Source organism: Camponotus floridanus, unplaced genomic scaffold, assembly GCF_003227725.1.
Source record: "Camponotus floridanus strain SB8 unplaced genomic scaffold, Cflo_v7.5 scaffold1, whole genome shotgun sequence".
NCBI lineage: Eukaryota > Metazoa > Arthropoda > Insecta > Hymenoptera > Formicidae > Camponotus > Camponotus floridanus.
Genome location: NW_020229214.1, coordinates 8,480,371 through 8,504,756, shown reverse-complemented (window position 1 = coordinate 8,504,756; position 24,386 = coordinate 8,480,371). Strand labels below are relative to the sequence as shown.

The 24,386-nt window shown below is 29.4% G+C and overlaps 4 protein-coding genes across 13 annotated transcripts; 3 read left to right on the top strand and 1 right to left on the bottom strand.

The window, feature by feature from the left end:
- The first annotated feature begins 1,877 nt into the window (after window positions 1-1,877).
- LOC105251428 (solute carrier family 25 member 46) lies at window positions 1,878-4,194 on the top strand. Its single transcript, XM_011258246.3, has 5 exons — window positions 1,878-2,186; window positions 2,477-2,762; window positions 2,851-2,907; window positions 3,000-3,276; window positions 3,351-4,194. The coding sequence occupies exons 1-5, from the start codon at window positions 2,018-2,020 to the stop codon at window positions 3,759-3,761; spliced, it is 1,200 nt and encodes a 399-aa protein (XP_011256548.1). The 5' UTR covers window positions 1,878-2,017; the 3' UTR covers window positions 3,762-4,194.
- Window positions 4,195-4,977: 783 nt separating this feature from the next.
- LOC105251429 (ATP-dependent Clp protease ATP-binding subunit clpX-like, mitochondrial) lies at window positions 4,978-9,023 on the bottom strand. 4 transcript variants are annotated; one of them, XM_011258247.3, is made up of 8 exons: window positions 8,907-9,023; window positions 8,293-8,442; window positions 7,977-8,183; window positions 7,652-7,800; window positions 7,326-7,518; window positions 6,132-7,036; window positions 5,787-6,029; window positions 4,978-5,099 (listed from the first exon to the last, which is right to left on the bottom strand). In XM_011258247.3, the coding sequence occupies exons 2-8, from the start codon at window positions 8,363-8,365 to the stop codon at window positions 5,073-5,075; spliced, it is 1,797 nt and encodes a 598-aa protein (XP_011256549.1). In that variant the 5' UTR covers window positions 8,366-8,442; window positions 8,907-9,023; the 3' UTR covers window positions 4,978-5,072. The 4 variants fall into 4 exon arrangements, with proteins under 4 accessions (XP_011256549.1, XP_019883104.1, XP_019883103.1 ...); XM_020027545.2 differs by lacking the exon at window positions 8,907-9,023 and adding an exon at window positions 8,555-8,893; XM_020027544.2 differs by lacking the exon at window positions 8,907-9,023 and having other exon boundaries at window positions 8,293-8,893.
- Window positions 9,024-9,065: 42 nt separating this feature from the next.
- On the top strand, window positions 9,066-15,736 carry LOC105251430 (phosphoglucomutase-2). Of its 7 annotated transcripts, none has more exons than XM_025415259.1 (10): window positions 9,066-9,126; window positions 9,967-10,195; window positions 10,313-10,569; window positions 10,655-11,117; window positions 11,199-11,386; window positions 11,452-11,629; window positions 11,720-11,943; window positions 12,034-12,139; window positions 14,567-14,790; window positions 15,348-15,736. In XM_025415259.1, the coding sequence occupies exons 2-10, from the start codon at window positions 10,118-10,120 to the stop codon at window positions 15,448-15,450; spliced, it is 1,821 nt and encodes a 606-aa protein (XP_025271044.1). In that variant the 5' UTR covers window positions 9,066-9,126; window positions 9,967-10,117; the 3' UTR covers window positions 15,451-15,736. The 7 variants fall into 7 exon arrangements, 6 of the variants coding, with proteins under 6 accessions (XP_025271044.1, XP_025271053.1, XP_025271050.1 ...); XR_003123748.1 differs by lacking the exons at window positions 9,066-9,126; window positions 14,567-14,790; window positions 15,348-15,736 and adding exons at window positions 9,499-9,821; window positions 13,728-13,864; window positions 14,129-14,167; XM_025415265.1 differs by lacking the exons at window positions 9,066-9,126; window positions 15,348-15,736 and adding exons at window positions 9,501-9,821; window positions 14,129-14,286 and having other exon boundaries at window positions 14,567-14,784.
- Window positions 15,737-16,995: 1,259 nt separating this feature from the next.
- Window positions 16,996-24,064, top strand: LOC105251431 (huntingtin-interacting protein 1). The gene is made up of 18 exons (XM_011258250.3): window positions 16,996-17,180; window positions 17,355-17,561; window positions 17,798-17,861; window positions 18,747-19,104; window positions 19,177-19,238; window positions 19,365-19,639; window positions 19,735-19,937; window positions 20,571-20,709; window positions 20,777-20,864; window positions 20,971-21,059; window positions 21,133-21,336; window positions 21,418-21,598; window positions 21,749-22,036; window positions 22,221-22,462; window positions 22,555-22,707; window positions 22,829-22,929; window positions 23,031-23,260; window positions 23,366-24,064. Exons 2-18 carry the CDS (start codon window positions 17,520-17,522, stop codon window positions 23,527-23,529), a joined length of 2,883 nt encoding a protein of 960 aa, XP_011256552.1. The 5' UTR covers window positions 16,996-17,180; window positions 17,355-17,519; the 3' UTR covers window positions 23,530-24,064.
- The last annotated feature ends 322 nt before the right edge of the window (window positions 24,065-24,386 follow it).

The following is a 24,386-nucleotide window of genomic DNA, read 5'->3' as shown; positions in this document are numbered from 1 at the left end:
AGTTATGCGTAGGTGAATAAAGCGGTAGCAATATGAGGAACCATGGTTCTCGACATATCTTTTTTTTCAATTTATTTTTATTAACTCATTATTTCAAATATTTTAAACTAAATAGGAGTAGGCAAACATTACATGTGACAAAATTGAATTTTAAATTATTTATTACCATAACTAATAAAATATAAAGGAGCTGTGCATTTTATGCCCAAAAAAGGGATACTATATTAGAAAAAGAAAAAAAAACAGAGAAAATAAATAATTTAAGATTCAATTTTATGTGTTACATGTAATTTTTGCCTGTTAATAAATATATATTTATTATAATAAATATTATATTGCTATTTATTAGATATTTTTTCTTTTAATATAGCAAATAAAAAAAGAAATTTTATAGTATAAATTTTTATTCAGTTAGTATAACTTTTTAATATTATTATTTTTATAAAAAATTAATACAATTATTTTGTATAACTTTTTTCTGGTTAAAATATTTTTGTAGATTTTTATTTTTAATTGACATAATTTTTTGATATTTTTGTAATAAAATAATATGTAAGATTTTATTTTCAGTTGCGCAATTTTTTGATATCATTAATTTTTGTAGGATATATTAAAACAAATGTGGAAAATTAAAATAAATTTTTTGTATAACAATTTGGCTAATATTTTCCATTTGCACGCGTGAACTTGACGCCTTTTTTTATCTTTTTTTGAAAAGATTAGTTTTTTTAGGAATATAGTTATAATATTAATAATATAAATAGTTATAATATTATAGTTATAATATTAATAACATAAATTAATAATATAATTGTAATTACTATATATAATAGTAATTATAATTATAGCCATTTTGTTCATATATGATAAAATATAATTTAACAAATTGTTAATTTTGTTGAAAAATTATTTTTGTTAAGATTGTTAATAATTGTTTTTGTTAAAAAGATATTTTTATTAATGCGATATGTAATGCAATATATTATCATGATTTTATATTCTGTATCAGGACGATGAGACGAGAATTATATATATCAGCGCACTTTATATAATTAACTCGTATATAATTATAGTATCCACACTTTTTTTATAATATAAAAATAAAACTAAATATCTTTTCTTCTTTCTTAATGCACGTGCTTTTTTAACACACGTGATCGCATAAAACTACATTGCGTTCGCGCTAAATGAATGTAAGGGTGCATTCATACCTTGGAAATGCGTGCTGGAAGTAAACAGTGTGTGACAGTACACTAGAAGGGCAAAAAGTAAAAAATGTTATTACCAATGCGAATTCTGATTGGCTTCTGCTTTTCTGCCAAGGTGTAAATGCGCCCTAGAGGCACAAATTCGGAGGGTACCCGATTGACCACGTCGCCAATTGGCCAATTCAAAATAGGACTCTCTGATTGGTTAATTGTTGCTGGTTACCCTAAGCACAGGTCGATATAATTGGCTGTGATCAATCGCAACTCTCCACAGATTCACCAATCAATGGCTGCATTGTAGCTATTTGATTGGTTGAATGAGTTCTTAAGATGTTCTTAAGACCGGACTATGAATACCGGCCTATGAATACCGGCTATTGGGTCTGTTCTTTTCAGCTGTACTGCTGCATTAGTGCAATAAGTTAGAAAGAGACAAATATACTTTCTTTCACTCTAAAGCGGCCTTTTCATTGACGCTAAAAAGTAGCGTCAACCATTGGTTAAACAATGAAGCAACTACTTACTTCTTTGTTCAACCAATGATTGACGCTACTTTTTAGCGTCAATGAAATTGTATCTTAACTAATTGCACTAGTGCAGCAGTGCAGCTGAAAAGAACAAACCCATTGGCAACACTGTACAAATGTAATTTTTTGAAGTGCGTTTGGAGTGGGGGAAAAATCATAATGGCCGCCCCCGAGTTATTAGCTCGATTAGCCGTTGTGAGCGGAGTTTTGTGATGTAAACGGAGGAAGATATTCGCAAATGTTTAGTAAGACAAGTTTATCGGCTCGTTTTCTGTAAAAAGAATGGCGGGTTTAGAGGGCTACGAGAGTGTATATCGAGGTCGGACCGCTAGATCGTGGGAAATGAATCCGCCCTACTCACAAAAGTATCACGGTCGAGAGGTTATCCATCCTTTAGATATACCTGTTATGCATCCTCTGGCAGAAGACAGTCCGCCGATCATCGACGATGGTGAGTTTTCTTTTTTTTTTTTTTTTTTTTTTTTTCTATCAACTGTTCTTTTTAAAATATGCTTACTGATGGGAGCTGTTTGTATTTTATAAATAAATATCGCTTTATATAATGATATTCACTCATTGTCAGTTAAATACGACTAAACTTGTTAAGTAAATTTCTATAGATTTCGCATTTTTTCGTTTTTCATGTTATTGTATGACAGATTTCCTAATCTTCACGAATGTTACTTTTATGCAATTCTCTGTATCTGAATACTCCGTATCTGAAATTTATTTATTTGCCAGAATCCACCAATGTGAGCAAGTACGTGGGATTAGGTTGTGGATTGGCGAGCTTGATTACAGGAAATCTCTTGATACATCCTTTTGTGGTATTGCGAAGGCAATGTCAGGTTAATCCAGGAGCGACAAAATATCATTTAATGCCCATAACTTTAATTCCGGTAATAGTACGCTTACATCAGACTCAAGGTATAAATACACTGTGGAAAGGAATCGGTTCGGTGTTACTTGTGAGAGGCATGACGTTGGCAGTCGAGGATTTGATTTCAAAGATTACACCGTGGCCAAAGTAAGGTGATCGCTGAATAATACTCAGTGTTTTGCAAGAAGATTTCTATAAAATAATCTTTTTCTTAAAACTTGATATTTAATTACAGGAAGATTACTTGCAATAGTTCTATGAAAGCATTTGGCCAACATATCCTTCTTAAATGGTAATTGTAAGAATATATATTGATGTAAATACAATACTTATTAGTTAATTCATCAATATACTTATTAATATATATAATATTACAATTTATAGTGTCTCCATAGGTATAGTGACTCCTTTCTATTCTGCGTCGCTTGTGGAGACAGTTCAGTCTGAGATTGCTTCTGAGTGTCCTGGAATCCTCGATGTTTTTCGTGACGGTGCAATCCGCTTATTGGATGTATGTAATAAGGGTAGACTTATTCCTATTTATGCCCTTGTGCCGCCTACTATAGTTTATGAAGTATCAAAATATCTTTTTGCCTTAATTGTGAGAGGGGTATCTAGTCGAATTATGCATATTAGGCATAAACATTCGCAAGAGGCAAGAGTATGTATCTAATTTTTTTTTTTAATGTTTATGCTTTTGAATAATAATATATCTGCAGCGCTATTCTATTTCAGGGCGCGTATAGTAAAGATTTACTGTCTGAAAGTGTTGTCCAAGATATAGAAATGCAATCTATTCTTGTATCGACATGTGCTGCGGATGTTGTGTTTTATCCTCTTGAAACTGTTATTCATCGATTACATCTTCAAGGTACACGCACTATTATTGATAATTTAGACACTGGAAGAAGTGTTACACCATTATTAACTGGCTATAGCAGTGCGGCCGATTGTTATCGTACAATAATCTCGACTGAAGGACCACTTGGTTTGTATAAAGGATTCGGTGCTCTTATTATGCAATTTGCGGTACATTTCATTGTATTGCGCGCGACGAAATGGCTGTTGACAGAATTAGGCACGATGTTGATGCCGAAACCTAAGTCAATAAAGCCACAGAAATCTCCGTATTATAATGAAATGTAAAAAAAAAAGAAAAATAACATCTATAACAAAATATTGTAAAATATATGATTATTTATTAATTTCTAACAAAGATATAATCATAGTCTTTAATGATTCTGATTTTGTTTCCACAATTCTTTTTTATATTGTTAATAACAATATTCGAAAGTGTAAATTGTGTGCAAGTTTTCTATCTCTATTATACATTTTACATGCACAATGCAAATTAAATAAGATATTAAATAAATCCATACAAAAAAATTTTAAGTACTGAAAGTAAAATTGGATTGTGGACAATACTTGTAAATATAGTCATTTTCACATGACAGTCATTATTTTCATCAAATCAATTTCTATTTACCATGAAATGTAATTATGTGATATGATTTTATTACAACATTATGTTAATATATAAATGTTATAGGTCATTTATGAGGTAAATAAATCACAAAATATATTACAATTACATATTACAGATTTATTACAAATACAGAATTATTCTATATATTAAAGGATGTCAGATCATATGAAATAAAGATATAAGAAAAAACCCATTCAATTTTTATCATTTCCTACTATTTTTTATACAATTTATTTTTCTTTGTTTTTTTGTTCTTTCTTTTATACAATGAAAATGATAAGTAAATTATAATTGCGAGGATGAGATCGCACGAACGACGATCTATAAATAGATTAGCAATTACATACAAGTCGTACATTATTCACATTTCCCTTTTCGCTAATCTCTATAATAATATTTACAATATATTACAGACATTTTTGTCTATATTATATTTCGACATAAAATAAAGTATTTCATTGCTTCCTTCAATTTTTCTTGTCTTCTCATAATTAATATTCTTCCAGTAAACAGGTGTTTCATAATTTATTATTATCATTGAGTTATAAGACCTTTTTTTAAATTTGTTTAAACAATGCGCACAATATTAGTATCCTCTTTACAAACAATCCTGACATGACAATTTACTTTGAATAGTTGCATCATAACTTTCTTTATTTGTTATTTGTTCTTTAATTTTTTTACAATATTTTTAATCATATTTAATTGATAATATTTCTTTAGTTCATATATTCTCATATATTAATCCATTTAAATTACGATTAGAATTTATTTCTCTATACCTGATTTATATATATATATATGATATTTGTCAAATCGATTTTGATGACATTATTTTTTGAATATACATATTAAAATATTATTTTTTAAATAATATATTATTAAATTTATGGCAAATTTATGACCTTTTTGTTTTCAATTTATCACCAATAAATGCATACATGATGCAAAGCTTGATTGGATGTGGAATGCTAGTATGTGTGGTTTTTCGATCTTGCCTGCAATATGAATGAATAATACGATACAAAATATACTTATATTTTTACATTGTTAAATTTACATATTCTCTTTACTCTATTCATTTTCTATTTATGCGACACTTTTTAAAGAAAGCATTTATTATAAAAAATGCTTATTCCAAATGTAAACAAAAATACAAAATAAATATGATTTTTAATAACTTTTCTTACATTAAATAATCATTTTAAATGATATCAGCATTCGTGTCTATTTTTAATATTGGTGTGGTTCCATAACAGCTGTATTTTTGTCATAAAATGATTGCCAATAAATATGCATATATAATATGTGCATAGATAATATATATGTAATATACATATGCATATAATATATAAAATTTTATATACATATGTATATAATTATTTGCAGGAAATATGTTCAACATTATAACAAATATAATGTCCAAAATCGATAGAAATTCACTAGCAAAGAAATAATTAAAACTTTGCACAATAAAATCTTATATAAATATACAGGATAGTTTGAAAGATTTTTATGAACTGTTTGTATTGTTTGGATAATAGAGTCTATATATTTTTTAAAATAAAATTAAAATAAACCAACTTATCAAATGTCAAAACATTCTTCTAACTAAATATTTTTCTATTAGAAAAAAATAATTATACCAAAGTGTCGCATTCTTTAATTATTTGTTAATTATGTACATGCTGTGCTTGCTGAACATCATCCTCATTGCTATCGTCTCGTCTCACATATTGCGGCTTTTCGCAGCCTTTCACGCACTGTTCTGTGATATGAACGGACACTATACCACTTCCCGGTACTTCAAACATAGGTTCCAAAAGTAAAGATTCCATTATCGCTCGTAAACCTCGCGCACCTGTTTTTCTCTCCATTGCCAAAGATGCGATTGCATTTAATGCATCCACATCAAACGTTAACTCCACCTATGTGTTGTACAGGATAAGAAATTAAATATATAATTTATAATTACTAATCTGTAATTTAAAGACATATTTAATTGGACAAATATGATTATTCAAATATACCTTGTCCATTGAGAACAACATCTGATATTGAGGAACAATAGCATTCTTCGGTTCGGTGAGAATTCTCGCTAGCATGTCTCTGTCGAGGGTATGAAAAGGCACGAGTACGGGAAATCTACCAACAAATTCAGGTATCATGCCGAAATCAATGAGATCTCTAGCTTCGACCTGTTGCAGCAACATGTCCTTCTCTTTATTGTCCCTCTCGGTAGAAGGTGACATATTCGCAACATCAGCCAAAGTCGCCGCTCTCCTGCCCGGGCTCTCGGCCGCAGGCGTAGCGCCAAATCCGAGATATTTTTCTGATTTGCGTCGTGCGATCAGCCTGTCCAAGCCGCTGTAAGCACCCGATGCGACGAAAAGAATATTCGTCGTGTCCACTTGCAACATTTCTCCGCGCAGTTTTCTCGAGCTATTCCTTTCTGGTACATTTACTATTGTTCCTTCCAACATCTTCAGCATTCCCTGCTGCACACCCTCGCCGCCCACATCTCGCAACTGATGGATTCCAGGTATGGCTCCGATCTTGTCAACCTCGTCTAAGAAGACGATACCCATTTGAGCACGATCTACTACATAATTAGCATCCTGAAGAAGCTTAGCTATAACGCTTTCAATGTCCTCGCCAACATAGCCTGCTTGCGTGAGAGTGGTACAATCACAGATGGCGAATGGAACATCCAAACATTGCGCTATTGTCTGCGCGAGTAACGTTTTACCAGAGCCCGTAGGACCAAGCAACAATATGTTACTTTTTTCCAATTTTAGTTGATGCTGCTTGCTATCTAATATAGCCGATCCAGGTGCAGATTGACTGCTCGTTTTCTGTTCGCCTCCGGGAGTGACTGTGTGTTGAAATCCAACTCCCGGAAATGGATTTCCAATACCCGATATATGTAGCAAATCTAAAGACACAAATAAAAATTTATGATAATCATACATTATATTATGGTTGTATTGTAATATATTATTTTTTAATCACAGAGCACAAGTTGGGAGAATAATACCGTTTCAAATAAGAATCTATCTCAAGCTTTACAAGAAGTTATTAGTGAATCAAAATAATTTTTTAAATTATTTCGATTTCTCAAAATAATAAGAAATAAATTCTAATTATAATACAAGTTAATATAATATATAATATAATATAAGTATGGAAAACTTTATAGGATTATCAGGGACATTGCTATTTACGTGGCTTAGGACCTCTATGAGTGAAGGGATGATTCGTTTCTTGCGTGCTGATTGGATTAATGTTGGCTTGCGTTTGCGAAGTTTGTACTGGCAGATTGTTGTAGATTCGTTTGTAGTGATTATAAACGGCAACACTTAGCACTTTTTTAGCATATTCTTGACCCACAACATGTCTGTTCAGATATTCGAATATCTGAAAATATATATTTTACATCACTGAAAATATTCTTTCTTGACTAGCTAAATATATTTAAAATATGCCAAATGCTTTGTCTTATCTTTAAAATATAATTTTAAATTAAGTAATCAGTATTATAATCAATTACCTTTTTTGGAGGTGGAGGTGGTTTTCTGTAAAATCCTTGCTTACCATCTTCCGGTCTTAGTGCTTCTTTCAAACTTCTTTTCGAGTCAATCTCTGACAGCACAACGAAGAAATGATGACACTTCTCGCATTTGACAAATCTTGTAGATGCTGTATTATTCGCAAAAATGGTTTAACGCTGTGTTAGAACATAATATTAATATTGCAAAAGTAAGTGTACAAACCTTAATATATAAACTAAGATATAAGAATTTACAACTTTGATAATCTGATCACTATACTATAATTATCTCTTTCATCCATCATTGTGGCAATATTTTACTTACATACAAATGTTTCTACATGTGTGCAAGGATCACCACATTTTGGACAGGTCAGCGTGTTCTTCTTTCCACCACCAGTGCCGTTACTGGTAGATCCACTGGACGTGGTAGTATCTTTGGAGGGTGGCGTAGGATCGGTTGGAGCTTTTGCTAAGCTGCCGCTAACTGTCAAAGCTCTACTGGCCACGACGATTCTCACAATTTTATGTACTGTGCAGCAAATAATCCCACATTAGGTCACTTTTGTAAATAATAGCGTTCACCATTTATCTATAGTCTAAGATATACATATGTAGAAACTATTTACAGCGATACTCACCATGATGATTGTTGACATGGTTAGAAGATATTAAACGACCTGCATTAATCAAGCAACAACGTACGCTACTCATGATCGGCGAAATTCAGTGCGAACGAAAGACAGAGATATGAGAAGCTTCACTATCTTGGATGTTTCGAGCACGTGAATCTAAAATCAGAGAGATATTTTTTTGCGTATCGTTGAGTCGATGCAACATACGATGGCTGCGCTTGCGTTTGCGAAACAATACGAGTTGCGATATGTGATAACTGCTGTTTACTCTATGTCAAAATACGAGATCTTCGCGCAACATTTTTATCCCTATTGGTTATCCCAGTCGTTCTCAACGTTTTCTCGCGCTCGATTCATATTCGATGCAATTTTGCGGGACGATCGAAACATCCGCGAGACTCCAAACGAGACGAAATTTTTATGCGACAGCCAAAATCCCGCAATGTCGTCAAAGATTGCACAAGGACGCGATAACCCGACGAGAAAAACACAGAGGAATATCGGTGACGCGAGATCAGAGGGAGATAGAAAGGAAGAAAGAAAGAGGGAGAGATGGACGCGAAAATAACATTCACGCGACTGTCGGTCGACAAATCGATTTACACTCGCCTGTATCCTACCTAAATTTTTAATATAAAGTGCGACCAAAATGTTAATGCCGCGGACGGCACACACAGCTCAAAATATACACATATGTACGGATAACTCGCGATTTTTTTCGATCGAATATCGAAGCGCCCTCTCACGCGATTTCGCCGATTCACTCACGTCACGATTTCGCGAACGCAACGGATTTCCTGTCAATGTCACATTGTGTCAGTTGTGTGTTTACATGTACATGTATGTATGGTTATTTATATATATATATATATATATATATATATATAAATATATAAAATATATTTTATATATATTTTCTATATATATATTTTTTTCTATATATATATTTTCTATATATATATATATATATATATATATATATATATATATATATGTGAAAGGAATACTTGAGATTATGTTTGATGTGTACATAATTCCCTGCATAGCGAATAAATAAATTCAATTAATTTTTAAATATAATGTATTTTATAAATAAAACGTTAATTATTTAGTAATAAATACATTAAAACATTAATTTATCCGTAAAAATAATAAAAATATATAATAAAATAATTTGCTTTAAAATGTAAAAAAAATTCAAAAACTTGAACCAACGATACACAGCGCATCAATTATGCGCCTCAATCGCTGCGCTACGCTGCCAGCGCATTTATGATTAACGCACATAATTTTAATTCTTTGTAATTTTGCTGTTTTATTAATAGCAGAAAATACAAAATTACAAATACACGCGGCCGCATCGCTCGCAGCGATTACAGTTATCGATATCGTGAAAAGCTGTGGATGATACTGTTATCGTAACCTGCATCGTATAATCGCAATTTATAAGTGTACTATATATCTTTTACGTTATTTTTATTGATACAAGATTTTATATCAATTTTATGAAGATTAGTGATAGATAACGAGAAATGGTAAGATAGAGATTGAAAATGTTCGCTAGTGAAAGTCGTTTTTTCACATGTACTTCTATTGTATCGCGCATACGAGAGTAATTATCAGTGATTACACAATTGTTTTAATCTTAAATGACATTCTCTATTACGTATTCTATTACAGAATATTTGGAAGAAACAGGGAGGCCTCTATTGAAAAGTGATTGAGATATTATCCATTTATCAAAGAAAAGTTATGTTCATTGACTGAACAAATTTAATTTATCAAAGAAAATCTAATTGTTAATTAAATTGTGTTTGATATATTCAATATTATGGCTCTCCAATATTCAGTAAATACAGGCGATAGCAATTTAGATACTAAGATTATTGAATGGCTACAATGGAATAAGGTATGATATTTATACTAATAAACTTGATAGATATATTTTATTTAAAAATATAATCACATTTGTTACACACTAATGATTATGTTTAAATTATACAAATCTTTGTACTTGACATTACAGGATCCAAAAGCAAAAGATGAGATCATTGAATACTTAAATAATGGACATATTAAAATATTATCAAAATTGTTTCTCAAAAGACTTGAATTTGGGACTGCAGGTCTTAGAGGTCGTATGGGACCTGGTTATAGCCAAATGAATGACTTAGTCATTGTGCAGACTGGTCAAGGATTAACAAAATATTTAATTGATACCATATTTGATGTATCACAGAAAGGTATCGTTATAGGATATGATGGACGTTATAATAGTAAAAGGTAAGCTATTCATATAAAATATTTGTATTAAAATTCAACTCACTTCACTTCTATGTATGATACTGAGAATTAATTTAACTTTTAGATTTGCTGAATTAACTGCTGCAATTTTCATAGCCAATGGTATTAAAGTTTATTTGTTTTCCAAAATCTGCCCTACACCATTTATACCTTATACCATATTGAAGTACAAATGTGCAGCTGGAATCATGGTCACTGCGTCTCATAATCCAAAAGATGACAATGGATATAAAGTCTATTGGCAAAATGGAGCGCAGATTATTTCACCTCATGATAAAAAGATACAAAGTTATATTCTTAACAATCTTGAACCACTTGAATCCTCATGGAATGTGGATGAAATCTATAGTAGCTCTTATTATGAAGATCCAAGAGAGGATATTATGCAGCTTTATTACCAAGATCTAAAGGAAACGGTTCTATATCCTGAAGTTAACAGAGATACCACGTTGAAGTTTACATACACTGCCATGCATGGTGTTGGATATGAGTATATGAGTGCTGCATTTGAGGCAGCAAATTTGAAGGTAATATTCTCATATTCTAATTCTCAAGATATTTATTTAGTCATTTCTCCTAATTTAATAATTTTGTTTCATTTATTTCAGCCATTTATAACAGTAGAGGAACAGAAATTGCCAGATCCAGAATTTCCAACAGTGAAGTTCCCAAATCCGGAAGAAGGAAAAAGCGCTCTCAATCTTAGTATAAAATTAGCAAATGAAAGCAATTCGTCTATAATACTTGCTAATGATCCAGATGCTGACAGACTTGCATGCGCGATGAAAACAAAAAGGTTTGCAAATATATAATTCATAATCTAAATTTATAAGCAAAATATACATTTGACAATCTTTTTAGTGGAGACTGGCATGTCTTTTCTGGAAATGAACTCGGTGCATTATTAGGTTGGTGGATGATCCACACTTATCAAGTTTTGCATCCTGATGTTGATATGAGTGATGCATATATGTTAGCATCGACTGTTTCCAGCAAAATCCTAGCTTCAATGGCCAAGAAAAAAGGTTTCAATTTTGAGGTTTGTGCATTTGATGTATATAATAAAAATAAAAGAGAAAATATTAGTTTATCTTAAATTTAGTGAAAAATATTTCATTTTCTTCGACAGGAAACTTTAACTGGCTTTAAATGGATGGGAAACAAAGCTATTGAATTGATGGAGGAAAATAAGGATATCTTATTTGCATATGAAGAAGCTATAGGTTTTATGTGTGGTTCCAAAGTCTTAGATAAAGATGGTATTAGTGCTGGTGTACGCGTGGCTGAATTAGCAGCTTATCTTGAAACAATAAACTTGACCTTATTAGAAAAATTACAGGAAATATATCAAGAGTATGTTAGATTTTGCATTTATCAAAATATAAATATTTTAATATACTATAATTTAATATACTATAAATTTATAATTTTGATATTATATAGATATGGTCATCATGTTAGTGACAATTCTTATTGGATATGTCATGATTCAGACGTTATTAAGGCGATATTTGAACGACTGAGGAATTATTCTAGCAAACCAGATACAGTAAGTATCATTTTAACTTTTATATTTTAAAAGTTTATTTAATTTAAATATTTAGAAAAAAACAAACAATACATTCTTTAATTTATACTAATTTATCTATATCAGTAATTTATGCTAATTTATTCACATCATTTTAAATTATACTAATTTATCTATATCACTTTTGCTTTAACCAAATTTATATGGAAATAGAATGATATTATATCTGTAGGAATAAGCTTTTGCTACAATTACAAAATTTAATAAATAATTTAAATAATTTTATATATATATATTTACATACACAATATAAAATTATTCATTAAATAAGTAATGTAAATGTAAAATAAGTTGGAAATTATATACAGGGTGACCCATTTTAACTTAGGCAGCCAAATAACTCGAAAAATAAGCACACTACGAAAAAATGGTTAGAATCAAAATTTCGTCATTTCGAGGGGGACGTACAATGACGTTAAAATCAGCCCCCCCACCCCTCCCCCTGGGCGGTGAGGGGGGGCAAGTTTGAAATCTTAAATGGGAACCCCTATTTTTCATTGCATATTCTTGTAGCTTATCTCGAGAGCTTTCCAAAACACTATAATTAAGTACCTTTTTATTAAGTACTTTTTGAGTTATAAGGCTTGAAATAATTTCTTAATTTTACATAAACCATAAAATATCTAGTAAACCATTCATTTTTCGATTATCTTACCTTCATACTTTTATGTACAAAATAATGATAGGAATCAATTGGTGTAAAGAAAACACATAGTTGTTTCTAAGAAAAAATATGTAATTTGCAATTAACAATTCCATATTTTTTCTTAAAAACAACTGTATGTTTTCTTTACACCAATTGATTCCTCTCATTATTTTGTACATAAAAGTATGAAGGTAAGATAATCGAAAAATGAATGGTTTACTAGATATTTTATGGTTTATGTAAAATTAAGAAATTATTTCAAGCCTTATAACTCAAAAAGTACTTAATAAAAAGGTACTTAATTATAGTGTTTTGGAAAGCTCTCGAGATAAGCTACAAGAATATGCAATAAAAAATAGGGGTTCCCATTTAAGATTTCAAACTTGCCCCCCCTCACCGCCCAGGGGGAAGGGTAGGGGGGCTGATTTTAACGTCATTGTACATCCCCCTCGAAATGACGAAATTTTGATTCTAACCATTTTTTCGTAGTGTGCTTATTTTTCGAGTTATTTGGCTGCCTAAGTTAAAATGGGTCACCCTGTATATATATATATATATATATATATATATATATATATATATATATAAAATTTCTAACTTGTTTTACATTTATAAAAATCATGTTCATAATTACATTTAATTGAAAAATATTTTTATCAAAAAAAAGTATATTTTTTTCTTTATATATATATATTATATATATATATATATATATATATATATATATATATAATATCACATATGAAAAATTATATAAAGTCGAAGTTTCTATATCAGTTTTCTATATTTTATAATATTTTTATCACTATGATATAGTAAGCATTGTTTAATGCAGTTAATGTATAGCATTGTTTAATGCAGTTAATGTATAGTAATTTGCATCTAATGATATATGCTTACAAGGTCGACAAGTATATGTGATGCATGAGATAGCATTATAAACTGACTAACCACTTTAAAAGTATAATAAAGCCCAAGCGCCGATCGAGGTATTAGTGCATGTATCAGCCTAGTTGACTGATGTGTAGTTTGTTATTATGGTAAAATATCAACAAACATAAAATGTAAACATAGATGTATGATGTGTATGTGATATATGTAGAATTAGTAGTGCTACTTATTGTTAGTAGAAAACATCTTTTGTTGAAATGTATACATTTTTATCTTTTGCACATATAATTATTAATGAATTTGTGCTGCAATGATATGTGATATTTAACAATATCAAACAAAAGTGTTTTTAACAAAATTTAGTAAAAATTGTTCTTTTTTTTTTCTTTGTCTTTTCTATAATGTTTGCTAAGATGACACAAAATAATGTCCACAATAAGTATGTAAATATGGCTGCTGTAACAATGACACTTTTGCCTTCTGTGCTTCTTGCCATTTTGTTTATTCCGTTAGTACAATCATTATATCATCTAACACCATTTTTTATGGAAGAAACCAATATAAATGAAGTGTAAGTATATTTCATAATTATATTTGTTTATATAAGTTATTTTACTATAATTATAGTACTATTATATATTAATTATTTGTATGAGTGTATTGTATTATATGCATTTTAAAGATGAAAAATTATAAACAAAAAAGTTATTATTGCATATGAGAAGACTTCTTTTTATATAGATGTTTGTGTATGTGTGTGTGTATCTCAATTAAAATTATATTACATGATTAAGTTCTAAACTTTTTTACTGTTTCTCATAAAAATCTTAATATAATTTTTTAAATTATAGTATCCAACCGGAATTCTGGAACGAAAATATATAATAACTGGTGTTCGGGATTTGACAACAGGATACGACAATACAAAACCTGACAATAAAGCAACTCTTCCTATATCAAAATCTAGCCAAATGATTACATTTACATTTAAAAATGGATTAGTCACTACTTTAAGAACTAGCGGTACGGAGCCTAAAATAAAATACTATAATGAATTATGCGGAGCACCTGGAGAGTAAGTTCTTTGCAAATATTTAAGATAATTTATCTTTATCACTATCTTTTATTTAATGCTAATAATATTTTAATATATCTTAACATAGATATATTTTAACACAGATGTGTGATATGTGAAGTATTCGAAAATCATTGATTATTTTTTTAATAACAGATCCTTTATTTTGGATGTGATTATTTTAGATTTTTCCTAAGAAAAAGTTTTCAAAAAATATTTTTTGCAAATTTCCAATTCTTTTAGTCAAATATTTGTGTAGGCTTTAAATTAAAATTCTATTAAATTAAATTCCATCTAAAATTAAGTGAAAAAAAAATTTGTTAAATGTTCTAATTTCACAAAAATTAATTTGCAAAAATCTTTTTTAATCGCTTATTCACAATTCAAAAATAAATTTTAATAGTTTTAGTTAAGAAAGATTATCTTTAAAGTATCTAAAGAATCGCTATTATAATAATATCTAATAGCTTTATAACTTGTATATTAAAAATTGTGTGATGTATATCTAAAAATGTTCTATCGCATCATATTTAAAATATAATATAATTTTATTTTAGAGACTTAACTAAATTGAAGAGCACTCTCAAGGAAATGGTATCAGCTATTGTAACAGAATTCCTTCAACCTGAAATTAATGGACTTATTGCGCGTGAAGAATAAATTATGATAATAACTATCACATTATGTATATGTTATAATAAGGATTTTAATTTGAATGTTTAAAATGCAATGTCATAAGTAGGTTATATAAGCTAATTCTATGAATGCTGTAAAATTGCTTCAAATATGTTCAACACATAATTTTACTGAAATCTTGTATGTTATTATTGCATTATGAGTTTATAACATATTTGAGATGCAATAATTTAATTCCACTAAGAAATAGAGGTTTTGTCATAATTTTCAAAATGGCTGTGTACTATTTTATATTATTGTTAAAATTGTTAAAAAAAAGTTGATCAAATTGTGTTCATGTATTTTTTCTACTTTTATCATTAATATATCAATTTTAAAACATAATATACAGAAAAATATTCAAAATACTTTTTCTATATTTATATTTAATTTTACAATTAAGAAAACTTAAAATCTATTAAAATCTATTAAATAAAAAACAAGTAAATAAATAATTCAATAATTATAATTTCAACAATTCAATGTAATACTCCAATTATTAGTCTAATTCTAATAAATAACAAACCAATTATTTATTGAAAAAATTTTGTGCATATAACAATAATTTTCTTCTGCACAACTATTGATATATTATGATATTGAAATTTTATGAATTATTAAAGTCTAAAAAATTATTTTTTAAAACAGCTAATGCATTGTATACATCAACAATAACATAATATAAAATACAACATAATATAAACAATAATATAGTACAGTATTATTGTGATAATGTAAGATAGTTTAGTCTAGAATATTATATAAACCAAAAAATTTTTACTGAAAATAATCTGTATTGCAAAATATATATCTGATGCTCATACATATATTGTAAGTTTCATATATATATTATATATTATATTTATATATTGTTTTTCTCTAAATATATATATTAGATATGAATCTTTATTTTCGGCGCAATTTATTTAATTTTTTATATAAAAAACAGATTACAATACCAAGTGGAATAATAGTTCTCTGAAACAAATGGAGTAATACGTTTCCGATGAGTACTTCAATTGTCCTTTTTATTAAAGATAAAATTTTGATAAAAATAATTACGTGTAACAGGAGAAATTTATTTGACACTGTTTTTTGTTAGATGGGCAGTTCACTTGAGTCCTAAATTTCATCAAGGGTGCGTTCGGAAATCGTATTCGTAGTAGAACATCATTTAATTGACCAATCAGGATAAGGAAATTTTTATTCCCTTTTTATCCGATTGGTCAATTAAACGCTACACTACTTTGGGATAAGATTTCCGAACGCACCCCATTACGGCTTTCCGGTGCAAATATGCATATGTATGCATGCATATTCGTGCGGTATTTGTTATCGCGGTCCTCGCGAGTTATCTGTCACTCTTGGTGTTGATTGTCGATCGAATTATTCGTACATCAACCGAAAAGTATCGTCGTGGTCTAAACGTCATACGGGATAAATCGCATCGCGACATCCCATCACCCATCGCCTCATCATTCCGCGTAGATCCGCTTCACGCAAAAAGCGTATCAACACTCCACCCACGAGTGGAGTCGCAGTTATTCGTGGAATAATGCATTCCCAATTGTCAGGACGCTTGTAAGACACCGCGTGAATCCAGGGTGACATTTCACGCGCGCGTAATTCGTTTGAACATGTCTTCGCGACGGAATCACGAGCAAAAAGTGACTGGTTCGAACTCGGAGTTTACGTACATATTCCAGAGACTTCAGGTATGTATGTTGCTCTCTCTTGTAAGGTCAAGCGACTGAAGTCTCGCTCTCTTGAAGAGATTTGTACACTTCCAAATATATATTCATTTTTTTTGTATATCTGTAAACAATACAATGTAAACAATTAATTTTCTTTTCGAATATTAATCAAGAATTATAATTTTTAATTTACAGCTTTGCAGATAATATATACATTCAGCTGTATATAAAAGTTTACAGTTTACATCTGTTGGAAATGATACAAGCTGATCTATAAATTAATCTATAAATAGTAATTTTCATCATTTAATGCAAATTATTTTGTATCTTCCCTTTTGGTGAACTTATTATGCCATCATCATGACCACAATACCACTGACTGATAAGCAGCTTCATCAACTGGTGAGTTTAGAGATTATGTTACATATATGTATATTGGGGATACAACAATTATCTTATTTCCTGAATGAATTGAAAGTCGTGTAGATGATATATTAAGAGTCCCCATTTTAAAAACCATACATCAAAATCTTGCTTTAAATAAATTATGTTAAAATTTATATGATTTATATTGAAAAATTTAATTTAATTTCCTAAATTATTAAATCTTATCATAGATGTATATTTATTGTTTGTAGAGTATTAGTATTGGGAAAGCTGTAAATTCGACGGAAACCCCTGTGAAGGAAAAACATGTGCGAAGTATCCTTTTTTATTTTAGAAAATGGACCAGTAACTATTCTCATAGGATGAAATTCTCGTTGGATAAATTTTTTTTATTTTATTTGTTAATAATATAAAAATAAATATAGAATCTTTCAAAAAATAAAATTAAAGAATGAGAAGAAAGTTATATGCATAAAAAATATTAAATATAATATTATAAATTGCAATTGAGAAATGTATCTTGTATCTTTTAATTCAAAGAACTATTTTCATTAATTTTATAAGATTTAAATATCTAAACAAATTAAGATTAAAACAAAGAAATAAGAAATTAATAAAAGAATGTTTTAAATAGTTGATAAAACTGTAATTTTGAAAATGTTAAAAAAAGAGGAAATGGCTTGTTGGTTAAAGATAAAGAATTTTATATATTAATGATAAAAAAATCATTTCTAGAAAATATCAAATGTTCAAAAAGATAATTTATGATATCTTAATATGCAAAGATAAGAAATAAAAAAAGAGTTTATAATAGAAATAAAAAGAGAAAAAAATTTTGATATTTTCTTTTTTTTAAATATAACAGAAAAAAGAAGTAGACTTTGCAAATTATATAGTTTTATATAAAGAGAGTAAAATATATTGTAAATAAAAAAATTATATAATTCAATAAAAAGATATAATTAGAAAATAATTTTGGAGAAACTATATAATATTGAAAAGCTTGTAATTCAAGAAATAGTGAAATAGTTCTTAGAAAAGTTCTTAATTTGTTTTATCAGAACACAATTGTAACTAACTGAGATATTATTTCTCTATTTAGAATAAAGTATATTTTAGTATTATTAGTATATAATATATTTATTAATAAAATCGAAATAAATGTAAGAAAAAAAGGAAGAATTCCTTATAAATAAATAGGTGCAATTATTGGTACATATCGAGAAAAAAGTGGTTCGATTTTCTGGACATATATGTTGAGACAACCATTACAAGAAAATCAAATTGTTGCATGGAAATTCTGTCATGTTTTGCACAAAGTATTACGCGAGGGACATCCTCGGGTTATCGTCGATTCTCAGCGATATCGTGGCAAGTTGGAGGATATTGGGAAACTGTGGCAACATCTTAGAGAGGGCTATGGTCGTCTCATACAATTATATACAAGACTATTAATCACTAAATTAGATTATCACAAACGGAATCCGCGCTTACCTGGAAATTTACAAGTAACGTCTGAAGAACTAGAGGCGATTGGAGAAAATGATATTAATGTATAGTAAGTTATATTTTTCTTCAACTCGATTGATACGACGATTTCAATATATATATGTCTAATTTATCTTTCTAGCTTCCAGATGTCTGTCGAGATGTTCGATTACATGGATGACATCTTAAATTTACAACATGCAGGTAATGGATTGCTATCAAATTTAAGATATGTTTCATGCTATTATATCTCACATATTCTGTCCTTTTTGAGATAAAAATCTTCCATGTACTGTACCGCACATTTATTGAGCTCTAATAAAATTACAGTCTTCGGCTCATTGGACATGTCGCGATCTAATTCGATGACACCCTGCGGACAGTGTCGACTCGCACCTTTGATCCCATGTATTCAGGATGCGTCACAGCTTTACGATTGTTGTGTGAAGATCTTATTTAAGCTACACGGTGCGCTCCCAGCGGACACGTTAGCCGGACATCGCGATAGGTTTTCGAAACAGTTTCATGAGTTGAAGAGCTTTTATAATACCATCAAACATATGCAGTATTTTAAACATTTAATAACAATTCCGTCGTTACCCGAGGTAATGCATCTTTCAATTACTGGTATAACTGATATAATTAACAATACGAGAGTTTGTCATATCACATGATATGAAATTATACTTAAATATTTTAGAACCCACCTAATTTTTTGATACAAGCCGAATTGAGAACGTATGTTACGCCGATAGTGGTACTTCCACCCGAAGAATCGATAGACCACGAGACTGCCATAGAGAATCTTATTGATACGTCTGATACGGGATCATTCACGGGCGATCAGTTGGATTCCACAAATACAAGAAACGGCTCGATATCACCTGATGCTCTTGCGGAAAGGTAAAGAATTTATATGTCTATTTTCCTCTTATTTATCTCTCCTTTTTTCTCTTTTTAACAAGTTGGAAAGCGGATAAGATTATATATATACACATATATGTACATATATACATATATATACATTTTTTTAATTGAATAAAATGTTACATCTAAGATATAATATTTTTTTAAAGATAAACTGTATACATAAAATAGCACACGTATAAGATACCACATTTTATACCATAAATTGGATAACAAAGCTCTCAAGTAATAGTATAGAATTGCCCTCCTTTAGTATAGAGTTTTCCTTTTTTCTAGATTCTACAAGTCCAAACTTAATATTTACAGTGAATTGGGTTAATTTTAAATAAGGTTTGAAATAAGACTTGAATCAAGATGAGAATGTGTGTGTGAAAACAAAAGTATCAATTATTTGAAATACTTTTGAAACATATTTAGTAGTGGAAATGTATAAGTTATTCTTTAAAAAGATGCTCTTCAGCTTTTTTTCTGTTTAAATAATTCTTCAAAATGTTTCTTTGTGATTTGCATAATGATATATAAAATGTTTTATGTCTCAGAAATTATAATGCATTTTGGAATAAGTAATTTAAAACCTTTTTTTACATATAAATATATGTATTTTTTCAGAGATAGTCTTATTGATCATCTATATCAAGTAAATGGTCGCCAAAGACAAGAAATAAATCGGTTTTTAATAGAACATCAACAAATAATCTCAGATCTTAGAAGTCGCGTTCTAGAATTGGAATCGACATTGTCTTCGAAGGTAAGTTTATTGCACACAGCTTTAATAGTTGCATTCTGTTTTATTAACTTATTGTACAATATTTTAGAGCAATGAAATTGTGGCAGAAAAACAAACTTGTCAAAAACTAATGAAGGAAAATGTCATTATATTAGAAAGATTTCAAGAAATAGAAGGTTGGTAAAATTTTAATTTAGTTCTTTATAATTATTATTATTATTTGTTTTTGCTTATTAACAATTATATACTATATTTCTATTTATAAATATCAAACTTTTCAAGGAAAAAATGAAGTAATAGAGGAAAAATTTAAAAAGCTAAAGGATGTTTATTCAAAATTGAGAGAAGAACATATTAGTTTGATCCGAAAGGTATGTATTTAATACATTAATGACAATAAAAAATTATCTATCTTATTGATGACATAATTTATTATATAAAAAGAAAGCTGAATTGGATAAAGAATTGGGAGGACTGAAGATATTACGAGAACAATCTGAACGCCAGACATTGAAGGCTGAAGAACGATTGCAGGAATTACTTCAAGGACAAGGATCGGCAGAACAGGAAGCACAAAAAGTGACGCAAGCACGCAAAGATTTAGAGGATGTTAGAAAGAGGCTGGACGCTGCCCAAACTGAAAATTTGGTAAGTAAAAATTTTTAATTGACATTTCAACTCATATTTATTATATGTGCACTGATGGGAAAATTCATCATATTGTTACAGGCATTAATAGCGAAAATAGATTTTATTACATCCGAGAAAACAGCTTTGGAAGGGGATCTTCATGATTTATTGGTGCAAAAAGAGGAGTTGGATTTACGAATAGTAAATTTAGAAACTGATACCGAACGATACCGCAATCAAATAAAAACGGATGCCAATACAGCTTTATTTGATTTATTACGTGAGTATTATAAAGTGTATAATATTATAAGTAGTGTATAATATTATAAGTGTATAAGTGTATAATATTGAAAATTCACGGTAATTTTATTAAGTTTTATTTTATTAGTTAAATGAGATTATGTAAACAAAATCATTATATTTATATTAGTGAATGCTATATCGGAAGCGGAATCGATTTTACATCATGCGATGCATGCGATCGATAATCCAGCCATATCGGCACTGACTTGTACGCCCGACTATCTCGGAAGTTTATTGGAACCGACAGAGAAATCATTAAATGATTTAGAAGAGGCATACAACAATTATATATCTGATACAACGAAAGGAAAAGCTCTAATTCGCACCGCTATACACGGCGCATATTTCTTGGCTCTCTATTTGATATATGCAAAGTCCACTTCGAATACATCGACAGATATCGGTTTAGCCGATCGTAAGTTTTCCGTAATCATAAAACAATTTAGATATTGGTAGACTCTGAAAATGTCTAAGAAAAATTAATAATAAAATAATAATACTATTTATCTAGTTGATTTAAAATAAATTACGAGATATTCTAGAATATGTGAAAAATTTTTAATAATTTAACACTTTATAAGATTTACACATTTTTATAGGATTTGCTGACGAGTGCAAACAATTGGGTTCGCAAGGTTTAATTATATTGAGTTATATTAAAGAAAAGTCCTCAATGACTGTAGTACAAATTGCAAATGTCAAAAGTCAATTACAAAAGATTTCGTCTCTCATAAATGCATTATCGACTACTCAAAACAATGTGGAGATTGTTGGAAGCTTAGTGGAAAATGAGTTGCAGAGTATGGATAAAGCTATAGAAGAAACTGTTGCAAGAATACAGGTACTTATTATAAGCATATTTGTGCGAGATAAGCAAAATAAAAGCACGAAGAGAAATGAGTGGTTTATTTTTACGCGATTTATCTTTAATAGGATATGTTGGATAAATCACGTGCGGCGGATTCGGGTTTAAAGTTGAAAGTGAACGAACAAATCTTGGATTCTTGCACGGAGTTAATGAAGTATATAAGGAAATTAGTGCAGAGGTCTCGCTTACTACAGAAAGAGATCGTGGAACAGGGAAGGGTATGGCAACTTTAGTGTTTCAGTGTTTATTTATGTCGATGCTCTGATATTACTAGATAATAACACTCTCTATTTCCATTGAAAAAATTACGATGGGGAATGTTAACGATACTTTATTCAGGGAACCGCTTCGGCCACCGAATTTTACAAACGCAATCATCAGTGGTCTGAGGGTCTTATTTCAGCAGCGAAGGCGATTGCTATGGGTGCAAATTTTTTGCTGTAAGTGTAGTTGCCTAGCAATTACTTTTAACGTTGTTATTTATGTAAATATATACATATATTACATGTGGAAATATATGTATTTATGTATTGTATTATAGAGAAGCAGCAGACAAAGTTGTATCAGGCAATGGTAAATTTGAACAATTGGTTGTTGCCTCGCAAGGAATTGCAGCATCTACCGCGCAATTGGTGGTTGCTAGCAGAGTCAAAGCTGATAGAAACAGTACTAATTTAACTGAACTCTCCAAGGCTTCGAGAGAAGTGACTCAGGCTACAGCAAATGTTGTTGCAACTGCTAAAAGCTGCAATCATCTTGTTGAGGAAAATGGTAATTGATTTGAAAAAATATTTAACTATGTATTATATATTTTGAATCATATAACATTATTTGTTAATATTATTTGTTAATATTATTTTATTCTGAATTACGTAGAAGATTTAGATATGTCTAGTCTCAGTTTACATCAAGCTAAAAGACTGGAAATGGAGGCGCAAGTTCGAATCTTGGAATTGGAACAGGCTCTGGAAACCGAGAGATTACGTTTAGCCGCTCTTCGACGTTATCATTATCAACTCGACGGCGATAATGAGGCATAAACGAGCGATAATGGATTTGAGTTTAGATTAAAAATATTCAACGATTCACAAAAATTGTATGTAGATAAAGAATTATAGCAGTTGTGTAAATTAGTTTACAAAACTAACTCATGTCGTGAAGAAAATTGTTTCTTCTTAGGTACATAACTTATTATTCATTTAGTTTCAGCATTTATATATCATGCATGTTATGCGTGTCTCGAATCAATAATTTTCTATCCTATTATGGAAATCGATAGTGAATGTACTTTATTGAATGACGCTCAAATATATTTGTATTTATCAGCTACATATCGAAATAATTTATATTATGTCAATTTTAATGTAAAGTTTGATATAACTTTTTTCATGTCATCTCTTGCTGAATTATATTATCGAGCATTTATGAGATAAAGTACATTTTGCAAAGGAAATAATGTAACGAGCAATGAAATTCAAAATGTCCAAGTTTTTTATTACATTTGGAGTAATTTTGTAAGAAAATTATGTTTTTCTCTAAAAAAAATAATGAGTATAAACATTTAAGAAGAGTCAATATCTAAAATTTATAAAGATATTAACTGTTTAGTGCATAAAATGCCCTTTTGTTCTCTCTTAATAGATATTTATATGTCGTATTATAATTAATTAATTAATTAATTATATATATGTATGTATGTATGTGTGTGTGTGTATATATATATATGTGTATATATATATATATATATATATATATATATATACATATATATATATAAAATTTAGATTTTAAAGCACAAATTTTTTATTTTCTGGTGAGAGATTCCAAAATGCCGAATGTATAAGATGTATACACTCGGCGAAACTCAGCGTAAAATTCCTCTAAGTCTTACCAAAGT

Bases quoted from the DNA above. Each gene is read 5' to 3' on its own strand.
- LOC105251428 (XM_011258246.3), top strand. From the start codon at position 2,018: ATGGCGGGTTTAGAGGGCTACGAGAGTGTATATCGAGGTCGGACCGCT. The intron at 2,763-2,850 runs GTAAGGTGATCG...ATTTAATTACAG, and splicing joins AAGATTACACCGTGGCCAAA to GAAGATTACTTGCAATAGTT. The intron at 3,277-3,350 runs GTATGTATCTAA...ATTCTATTTCAG, and splicing joins AACATTCGCAAGAGGCAAGA to GGCGCGTATAGTAAAGATTT.
- LOC105251429 (XM_011258247.3), bottom strand. From the start codon at position 8,365: ATGAGTAGCGTACGTTGTTGCTTGATTAATGCAGGTCGTTTAATATCT. The intron at 7,801-7,976 runs GTAAGTAAAATA...CGAATAATACAG, and splicing joins ACATGTAGAAACATTTGTAT to CATCTACAAGATTTGTCAAA. The intron at 7,037-7,325 runs GTAAATAGCAAT...TTGTGTCTTTAG, and splicing joins TCATAGAGGTCCTAAGCCAC to ATTTGCTACATATATCGGGT.
- LOC105251430 (XM_025415259.1), top strand. From the start codon at position 10,118: ATGGCTCTCCAATATTCAGTAAATACAGGCGATAGCAATTTAGATACT. The intron at 11,944-12,033 runs GTATGTTAGATT...GATATTATATAG, and splicing joins TTACAGGAAATATATCAAGA to ATATGGTCATCATGTTAGTG. The intron at 12,140-14,566 runs GTAAGTATCATT...TTTAAATTATAG, and splicing joins ATTCTAGCAAACCAGATACA to TATCCAACCGGAATTCTGGA.
- LOC105251431 (XM_011258250.3), top strand. From the start codon at position 17,520: ATGACCACAATACCACTGACTGATAAGCAGCTTCATCAACTG. The intron at 19,239-19,364 runs GTAATGGATTGC...ATAAAATTACAG, and splicing joins CTTAAATTTACAACATGCAG to TCTTCGGCTCATTGGACATG. The intron at 22,463-22,554 runs GTACTTATTATA...TATCTTTAATAG, and splicing joins AAACTGTTGCAAGAATACAG to GATATGTTGGATAAATCACG.